The sequence below is a fragment of the Vulpes lagopus genome, chromosome 16, assembly GCF_018345385.1.
Source record: "Vulpes lagopus strain Blue_001 chromosome 16, ASM1834538v1, whole genome shotgun sequence".
Taxonomy (NCBI): domain Eukaryota; kingdom Metazoa; phylum Chordata; class Mammalia; order Carnivora; family Canidae; genus Vulpes; species Vulpes lagopus.
In genome coordinates this window covers 1,178,831-1,188,454 of record NC_054839.1, presented here as the reverse complement: position 1 = coordinate 1,188,454, position 9,624 = coordinate 1,178,831, and the positions used below count along the sequence as shown (strand labels likewise).

At 56.2% G+C, this 9,624-nt stretch overlaps 2 protein-coding genes across 9 annotated transcripts in view; one reads left to right on the top strand and one right to left on the bottom strand.

Annotated features, from left to right (window-relative positions):
* Positions 1-6,454: 6,454 nt before the first annotated feature.
* LOC121477174 (translation initiation factor IF-2-like) lies at positions 6,455-9,512 on the bottom strand. The gene is made up of 3 exons (XM_041731403.1): positions 9,419-9,512; positions 8,126-8,805; positions 6,455-7,240 (listed from the first exon to the last, which is right to left on the bottom strand). Exons 1-3 carry the CDS (start codon positions 9,510-9,512, stop codon positions 7,190-7,192), a joined length of 825 nt encoding a protein of 274 aa, XP_041587337.1. The 3' UTR covers positions 6,455-7,189.
* ATP11A (ATPase phospholipid transporting 11A) overlaps positions 9,223-9,624 on the top strand; it is a 130,950-nt gene continuing 130,548 nt past the window's right edge. For 6 of the 8 annotated variants that reach the window (XM_041730875.1, XM_041730873.1, XM_041730872.1 and 3 more), the window contains exon 1: positions 9,223-9,612. In XM_041730875.1, coding sequence (XP_041586809.1) covers positions 9,574-9,612 — 39 coding nt within the window. In that variant the 5' untranslated portion in view covers positions 9,223-9,573. The remainder of the gene's footprint in view (positions 9,613-9,624) is intronic. The other 2 variants (XR_005984033.1, XM_041730869.1) reach the window with 1 other exon arrangement.

Here is a 9,624-nt window from a genome sequence, read left to right as displayed (position 1 = left end):
CTGGTCCTGTCATTATGTAAGTGAGCACCAAAAGATTAAAAATGCTTCATGATTAATGCATGTAGCTCTTAACATTCTAGCCATCTGTATTTTATGTGGTCTGCCGGGTTGTCAAAAATGCATTATTGTTTGTTTGTATCCCAAATAAGCTATATGACAGGAAAAAAAAAAACCAAAATTTTAACCCCTTTCATGCAATCTGAATTTCATGTCAGGTGTGGATAACCCTCCTCTCTCCTCTTCTTCTCTCTCATCCCATCCCATTATATACCAACCCAACTTAACCCATCCCATCCTATGCCATCCCATCCCATGCCATGCCACCCCATCCCATGCAATCCCATCCCATGCCATTCCATCCCATGCCATCCCATCCCATGCCATGCTATGCCATGCCATCCCATGCCATCCCATCCCATTCTATCCCATCCCAATTCAACTTATCCCATCCCATCATCCCATCTGCATCCCATCCCATCCCAAACCATTTTTGGCTATGTCAGCCAGTCTTTTATTTTTATAATAAATTTATTTTTTATTGGTGTTCAATTTACCAACATACAGAATAACACCCAGTGCTCATCCCGTCAAGTGCCCCCCTCAGTGCCCGCCACCCAGTCACCCCCACCCCCCGCCCTCCTCCCCTTCCATCACTCCTACTTCGTTTCCCAGAGTTAGGAGTCTTTATGTTCTGGCTCCCTTTCTGATATTTCCTACCCATTTCTTCTCCCTTCCCTTCTATTCCCTTTCACTATTATTTATATTCTCCAAATGAATGAGAACATATAATGTTTGTCCTTTATGTCAGCCAGTCTTGTTTTTCAGTGTACCTACTTCACCTTCTATTCACTTATTACCTTACAATACTTTAATCTCCTTGTTCTGTTCTGGCCACAAGTCCTGTATTCAGAGCAGACACTGCCAGTACACTCTGCCCATCTGATTCTGCCATTCCAGCTGCTGTCCATGCTGACAGCATTCTGGTTGTTAAATATTTTGAATTTCTCTCCAGCTGTATTAATTGTTAAATGTTGCCCCTAAATGATTCTTAACAGATTAGCAGTCCTACTTGTTTAAGATCGAATAGGAAAGCTGTAAGACTGGCCCAAGGCACCCTGTGTCGTGAAGAGGAGCAGGAACTATTTCCCAGAGACTGGGTGGCAGAAAGTGGCGTGGGGTAAGTCGGCTTCAGGCAGCTTGCGCTGGAATGTGGTAAACACACAGGCTGGAATAATCGGAATCCAGAGCCTCTCTCCAAAATAAAGTATGGTGTGCACAGAGCACCTGCCACAGCAGCGGCATCATCTAGAGACACCCCAACCCCCGTAAGGACTAGTAGCCAGTGGCAGAAGCCATCTGGTCCTGGGTCCCCTGGCACTATGCTGTGCCAACTCCTTCCATGCTTGGTGCTGTGGGGGTGGAAATAAGAACAGCTTCTCACCTGAGGGACCCTACAGTTTCGTTTGGGATCAGAATACATAAAGCAACACTGTCCACAGCCAGACAGAAGAGGATAAAATAAGAGCATTGTTTCGAGAGCTCGATGGGCATGAGCTGCAAAGGAAGGATTGTCACTACCCCCCTTTCACAGACAGGGCCCAGGCAGCTCCTGCAACCTTCCATGGCCTCAGAGCTAGCAAGCAGCAGATGGATTTAAATCCAGCACACTGGGAAAGCCACAGCTGTTTCATGGAGAAGTGCCCCGTGATGGCCAGCAGGACCGTTGTGGATGGTTGGTCTTGGTAGGAATCATTCTATGTGACAGGGTGAAGGAAAGCCATTGGAAGGACACAGGGCTCACAAGCCAGGAGGAAGCTTCAAGGCCGCACTCAGAAATGAGCTCAGGAAAGGGCCAGGGAGGCTGGATGCACGGCCCTGGGGTAAGCCGCCCCCCGCAGGCCTAGAGTTGAATCCTGTCTGCAAACACTCGCTTTGCCTTTGGGTTGCTTGTTCCAAGAGAAAAGTCACAAAGATGGTGGAATACGGCCCACCGGCTGCCCTGGGGGCAGAGAGAGCCAAGGCTGCCCCCATTTCCTGTGGTCAGAGATCCCACAGTGGTCAGTGTACTGTGCCTCCCCCTCCCCCGGCACTGGAGGAAACGGGGTAGGGAGCACCCTTGCTCCTGACAGGTGCTGAGAACTGAACTCTGTTCCAGATCACGCACAGTGGGATGCCCCAAGGGGAGGCAGGCCTGGAAGGAAGCAGGCAGCCGAGCCCCGCACTGGCCATGTGCCCTACAGTGGGGTCTGCAGGGAAGCCTCCAGGCTGAGCCTCCAGGCCAGGGAGGTGGAGCCGGGCAGGAGACACTGGGAGACCCGTCTGTCTCCGAAGGCCTTTCTTCCAGCTCACAGGTGCACCGTTAACTACTGTCGGGCACTGCCGACAGTGATTCGCTCCGATGAAGGAATTCACAACAGCCAGTGGCTCACGACCAGGTCACTGTGATGCTGCCCGGAAGCTATGGGAGAAGACACAGCAAGGCTCCTGCGGTGGCCAGACACTTTATCTCAAACTCAGGTGCCAAACCCACACAATCTTACCCCTCAGTGTCCAGGGGTCAGGGGTCTGTCCAGTTAGCAGAGTCTGCCACTTAGGTCTCCTGCGCCTGCAGTCAGGGCGCCACTGGGGCGGGCTCTCCGAGGAGGCTCAGGCTGCCTCTGCACTCGCCAGGTACTGCTGGATTCTAGTCCCTGCGGCTGAGGGCCTGAGTTCCTTGTTTGCTGCACCTGCCCGCTGGGGACTGCTGTCAGGTGCAGGGGCCACCTGCTGTCTCCCCTACCCCCAGCATGGCTGTCTGCCCCTTCGAGGTCAACAGGAGCATCCCTGCAGCTTCAAATCTGTTAACTTCTGCCTTTCATCCAGTCCCACCCAGGAAAGTCTCCTTTCGACTCACTTCAAGTCAACTGCTTAGAGACCCCGATTACAGCTGCAAAATTCCCTTGCCATTGCAATATGACGTAACAATCAGGGAGAGAGAGCCCAGTATATTGGAGGTGTCCCTGGACTCTGCCACTTGCCGGCAATCCCACAGAAAGGAGCAAATGCCAGAGGTGGGAGCAACCCCTGCCCTGAGAATGGGATGCTTGCCCCCAGGGGAAGAGGAGGGTCTGGGGTATGTTGGGGGGTGGTGAATGTCAGTAACAGGAGAAAAAGTGCTGCATATGTGGGGTCTGCCACCTTGTGAGAGCTGGGGGAAAATTAGAGGGAGAAGTTAGGGTCAGTCAATAGAAAGCAATGTGATCAAATTAATATATAATTGTTAATATAGCAACCATAAGTTGGGTGAAAGGATCAAATTCTTTATTGTAAAATTCACAAAAGTAAAATTACTCCATAAGTACAACAGATAATAAGGTTTAAAAATAGACCCAAGGCAGCCACTTAAGACTCAGTTGGACCCAAAAGCCACAGTGCCATTAGTGTTCCGTTTATCTGCCATTAGAAAGTTTTGACGGTATTGATCATCGTGCAGCAGACATCAGGACAAGCAGAGGGAACCCCCCACCCAAATGCTCATCTGGTGAGCTGAGTGAGGCTCAGGCCATCCTTTCCCCTCACTGGTGTGCCCAAGCAAAGGCACTGCGTGTGGACATCTGGGAGGAGAGGGTGGAAGGGGGGCGAGGGGAGAAGGAGGAGGGAAGAGGAGGGAGGAAGAGGGAGGGAAAACAGGCTTGTGAGCTGGGGCGTCTGCTCGCGGGTGATCCAGCAGCACTGAGGGTTCTGGGCTGTGTTCCATGCACACAGGTGTCCTCACAGCTGCACCTGGCTCTTGTCTGTCCCCACATAGTTTCCAAATCCTCAAGATAAACACAAGAAGTTAATGTTTTTCTTTTTCCATTCCTATTTTACCTGAAATTCTGAGCAATGGAAATCAGAGCCCACAATGGTAAGCAGGCAGCTTGTTCGGCATCCCCACAGAGGGAAGAGCAGGTGCCAAATCTGTCGCTGAGATGGTTAAAGGTAGGGCATGGGGTGACGTTCCATGGAGACTAACGTGGCACCTGGCAGGTAAAGTCAGCCTCAGGCCTCCCTCCACCCGTCTGGGGAATGCTGTCCACCACGCTCATGATCCCTTATTGTCTGGAGCCTGTACCTCCTTTCTTGGTTGGTTTCTTTATTTTGGTGGAATATATTCTCTGATAACTTCCTGGGAATGGTGTGTCGAAAGTGAATGTTTAAAACTATTTTTTTTTTGTCTGACGTAATACGTGATGGATTGTTTGGCTGAGTATATAGTCACAGGGAGAAACACTTGTCTTCAAGATTGTTGGGGACACCTGGGTGGCGCAGTCAGTTGAGCGTCCAACTCTTGGTTTCGGTTCATGTCATGATCTCATGGATGGTGGGATTGAGCCCCGTGTCCAACGGGGCCGTGGAGGCATGCAGCAATGTGTGCTCACACATGAGATTGTGTCAATACACAGAATATTGATCCGACAGGGATGTCATCACACGTGGGGACAGGCAGCGGGGGAGGGGGATGTTCATAGCAGTGGAAAAGAGGTGAATGTTTGGTCTTCTCTAGGAAGGAATCAATTGATGGTGTCCAAAATTAGAGATGATACATTATAAGCACACTATTTAGAAATATGGAAGCAACAAAGAAGGGGAAAACCAGGGGTTGTAGTGGATTCCCTCTGCAGGAGAGGATTTGAAGCTGAGGTGTCTGGTTAATCTTGTAGGGCCAGGTAGTTTTGCTAGATTTTAAAGCCATGCAAATGCATGTCATTGTTTAAAATGAAAATACATTTTTTTCATACAAACGGAGTTTTATTGTAACACAGAAAGCAAGCTTTTGATGTACCTTTCAGGTGACACACAGGAAAACCAACCATTCTGCCTTTCCTCTTCCGTTCCCCATTGAATGTTTCTGACCTGCCCATACTTTTCCCACAGAGGACTCTAGGCTCAAGCAGGGTCCGCTTGGGAGCTGCTGGTGGAGATTTGAGGACTGTACCCTAGAGCTCCGAACCCTGATGCACGCTTGACCTTGTTAGGATGTGCTGGTCTGTTCAGGGCAGGAGCTCTTCGCCGGATATCAGTCCCAAGACGCACATGCCTGGGCTTCTCCCTCACAGGACTGCAGCAAGGACCACCACGGTGGACACTGAGGAGGCCCCGCCAGGCCGAGGGATGGAGGAGAGGCCATCGATGGAGCAGCATGGGGTCGTCATGGTGGGAGAGGGGCAGGGCCGGGCTCCCGCTAGCAGGGCAGCGAGGACCTCAGAGGGAATGGCGTGGGTGCTGTGGGGTCTCCTGCACAGCGTGTGGCAAGCCGGAACGGATGGAGATCACGCATCCCTTGCAGGGGACCAGGCTGGGGGGAAGATGATCACTTGCCGAGAGCCCCTAGGACGGGTCCAATGACACAAATTATGACATTGAGCGACATCTTCTCTGCCCCTAGATGCTGACCTGAGTGCTTGATTGCACCCCTAGGCTGGGGAACCCCCTGGGCATCACACTGGCATATCTTTTACTTGCCAAAGCAATAGCCTGTCCCATCATCACTGTTGGGTGAGGGAGGATGCCCAGGGAGTGGAGGGCTGGAGAATGAACATCTTCTTGGCATCCCAAGCTCCTTGGCATCCACGTGCTCTGTCCCACCCCACCCCCACGATCGACTCTTCCTCTTTCTGCCTTTGCGTGTGGACTCCTCTAGGCACCTCAGGTGCGTGGAATCACACCCCGTTTGTCCTTCCATGTTTAGCTTATTTTACTTAGTATGATGTGTTCAAAACTATGCAATTTATGTATATATTTTTTGGTTCTGATTAAAATTAGATCACCTGCAGTTAAAACTGATAAAATATTCCTACGGATGGTGATAGGTAAATGATACTTCAATCTTCCTATTTATGGAAAGGGAGGACAGAAAGCACCTGCCTCCTTTTCTAAAACGTGCCCACAAATAGAACGGACGATGAAGTGCTATCATGTGATGTCAAAGTGCCTCGCTGAAGGGAGGTGCAAATGGCTTTGAATAATACTCCGTTCCTAATTATTGTCCAACTCCTATTTCAAACACTGATTTTACTTAGGTTGTTGGAGAGGAGCAGTCTTTCAAAGCTTCTATTCAACTAAATGAGAATAACACATTTCTTTCATGACTTTATTGGTAATTTGAAGCACCACAGAATTTTTTTTTCTGAAATAAGCTGGAATTAAAATAATTGATCTCTAAGATCCCTGGGTGGCTCAGCGGTTTAGCGCCTGCCTTTGGCCTAGGGCTCGATCCTGGAGTCCCGGGATCAAATCCTGCGTCGGGCTCCCGGCATGGAGACTGCTTCTGTTTCTGCCTCTCTCTATGTCTATCATGAATAAATAAAATCTTTTTTAAAAAATTGATCTCTTCAGAAAAAAAAAAAACAAGGAGAGGCAAAGTAGAAAATAAACAAGGAAAGAGAAAATCATTCTTAGCACATTTTCCTTTTACATATTTTCTAGCTGAAAAATTACTAGGAGGAGGTGGGGGTCTGAGGAGCAAAGTGTGGTGAGCAGGTGCAGTGTTGGACAAGCAAGCCCTCGGCACGGCAGCCCACCACGTGGGTAGAGTGAAGCCTTGGCACCCATGCCCGGAGCAGCTGCCCTGCTGGGGAGGGAAGGACCCGGATGCACCTGCCAGAGCATCCAGGACTCACCCTGGACCTGCGTCTGAACATCTAAAGGAAGAAACTCTAAGAAAAAGGCTCAAAGTGACAGAGGAGGCACCAGGTCAAGGCCAAGCAATCAGAAACATGTGGTCTCTGGGGACCACTCTGTGATGAGAAACTGTATGGAGAGACAGAGATCAGCCTGCTCCCACTTCTCATCCCTCAAGCGGAGACACCAGACATGTGACTGAAACCTCTGAACCTTCCAGGCCCCCTTGAGTCCCTTAAAGAATGCAGGTGCAGGAACAGTCCTAGTCAACACCAGGCGGAGCAGGGGAGCCATTCCACCAAACCAAAGAGTCCCGAGAAAGAAACATTGTTTAAACTCTCAAGTTTGCTGTGGTTATACAGAAATAAATAAGGGATTCACAGGGTGAGTTGGATTTTAATAGAGTCCTAATTGATTTGCTTCCGCAAGTTTTAAAGAGGCTGACAGGATTGGTGAATGGCCAATGGTGTCATCAAGCATTCAAGCCTCTTCCCATCTTCTCACGCCGCCATCCCCACTGCAAGGACGTCCCTCCAGCCACACCCCATCACAGACACAAGAAGGCTGCAGGTACCGGCCGTCGCATCCAGACACATACCTAGCGGGAAACAAGGAGGCCTTCTTTATGTGCTTTTTTAAGAGTGAAAAAGGGTTTTGTCCCCCATAGCGGGATTCACTGGCTTAGACTTGTTTTAAAGCAGTCATGGGAAAGAGTGCCTTACAAGAACAAGAGTTCACCCCTCGCCAGGCAGAGGGCTGGCCCCTGGACCACGATGAGTTTCTGCCGGTGAGGACAGAGGGCTGGTGTCTGCTACAATGTGAAACTAACATCCACAGTTGGCTGAAACAGACCCTCCTAAGAGACAGGCAGCCTTTGCCCGGCAGTGCTGCCTGACCTCCGCTCGTGCCCATACCCTCTAAATGTCGCAGTTTGTAAAATTGAAGGCGAGTGAAAATCTGGCTCTAGCCATCAGGGTCTGGCAGGAAGCAGGGGTCTTCTTGGGAGATTTGGGAGATAGTCTGACAAAGGGACATGGCTCTGGGACCCATCCAGGGGTGCTGTTGCCTGAGGGACAGCAGGAGCAGGAGGCCATGGAGGCCTGGGGTGGTGGTGGTGGCGGCGGCGGCGGCACCTGGCCCAAGTTGACACAGTGGAAGGTCTGTAAGCACTGTCTGCGGAGGGCCACAGGCCCTGTAGGCCCCAGCCCTGGAAGGGGTGGTGAGGCGGGGAGGCCAGGCTGGAGGGAAGGACACGCCCAGGCTCTCCAGGTCTGCAGCCTACAGCAGGCTGCTCTGTTGGCGGAGGCCCCCTGAGGATGACCTGGGCAGAGAGATCTGGACGGAATGGGGACATCAACACGTTGGCTGACCAGAAACTGGAGTGCTTTCCTGGAGGGAGGCGCTTCCGCCTAAGCCACACTCATTTCTGGTTGTCCGCCTCTGGTCCAGAGGGGGCCTCAGCCAGCTGGGAGGACGTTCGCACCTTTGCGTCCTTCCCAGGGCACGGCCTGGGCTGCTCACGTCTCACAGGTGGTGTGACAGGGGAAGCCGGGAGGCAAGTCGGAGCAAGTAGCTGAGTTAGCACCAGGCTGCCCGCGTTGCTGAGAGCACGGCTTCTCCCTCGGGAACACGCGTCCCCGGAGTGCGGTGGCGGTGTCAGTGCTAGGAGCAGGCCGCCGGCCCAGGCTCGCAGCGCCCTGGGGCTGCAGGGGCGGGCGGGAGGGGGCTGCGGCGGCCCGGCCGGGAGGGGGCGCCACGCCGGCAGCCGGCTGCTGTCACAGGCCGCGGGGCGGCTCCAGCCCGGCCCCCCCTGGTGCTGCCGGGAGGGGCAGGGCGAGGCAGGCGCGGGGGTCGGCTCGCGGGCCCCGCTCACCTGCAGCCCGCGCGGGAAACGCTGCGCCGACCCGGCAGCCCCGAGGCAAGGCGCCGCCCCTCCGCTGCGCAGCAGGGCCCCCGCGACCCCGCGCCCCGCGCCCGCCCTCGGGCCTTCCGGACGGAGGCAGGAGGTTCCCCGAGCGCGGGCCGAGGCTTCCGCAGGGCGCGCCCCCCGCCCCCCGCCCCCCGGGCCAGCCCCGCCCCGGCAGCGAAAGCGACAGGGCGCCCCGCCCGCCCCGCCCCGCCGGCCTCCCCAGGGTCCCGCGGCCTCCCCGCGCCGGGGGCGAGCTGGGGACCGGGCCACGGAGGGCGGGCTCCGTGCGCGCGTGCGGGGCGGGGGCGGGGCCGCGGGGGCGGGGCGGGGGCGGGGCCGGGGCGGGGGCGGGGCCGCGGGGGCGGGGCGGGGCCGGGGGCGGGGCGGGGCCGCGAGGGCGGGGCGGGGCCTGGGGTGGGGCGGGGGGCGCGGGGGCGGGGCGGGGCGGGGCCGCGAGGGCGGGGCGGGGCCTGGGGTGGGGCGGGGGCGCGGGGGGCGGGGCGGGGCCGGGGGCGGGGCCGGGGGCGGGGCGGGGCCGCGGGGCGCATGCTCGCTCGCGCTCGTGACGTGCGCGCCGGGGCCGGGCGGCGGGAGGCGGAGGCGGAGGCGGAGGCGGAGGCGGAGGCGGAGGCAGGGCCCGGGCGGGGGGCGGGGGGCGGGCGGCGGGCCGGGGCCGGGGCCGGGGCCGGGGCCCGGTGGGGGAGGAGCCGGGGAGAGGAGGAGCCGGGCTCGCAGGAGCGCAGAGGAGCGGCGGGCCGAGCGGCGGAGCAGAGCGCGCGCCTGCCCGCTCCCAGCCGGCTCCCAGCCCGCAGCCCGGAGCCCGGAGCCCGCAGCCCGCAGCCCGCAGCCCGCAGCCCGCGCCGCCACCCGGGCCGGGCCGGGCATGAGCGCCGAGGGGCCGCGGCCTCCCCCTGCACCGCGCGGCGCTCCCAGGCCGTGACCGGGCCGGGGCCGGGCCCATGGGCGCGCGGAGCCGGGCGCGGGGGCGCTGAGCGCGGGCGGGCGGGCGCGGCCGAGGAGCCATGGACTGCAGCCTGGCGCGGACGCTCGTGCGCAGATACGTGAGTACCGCC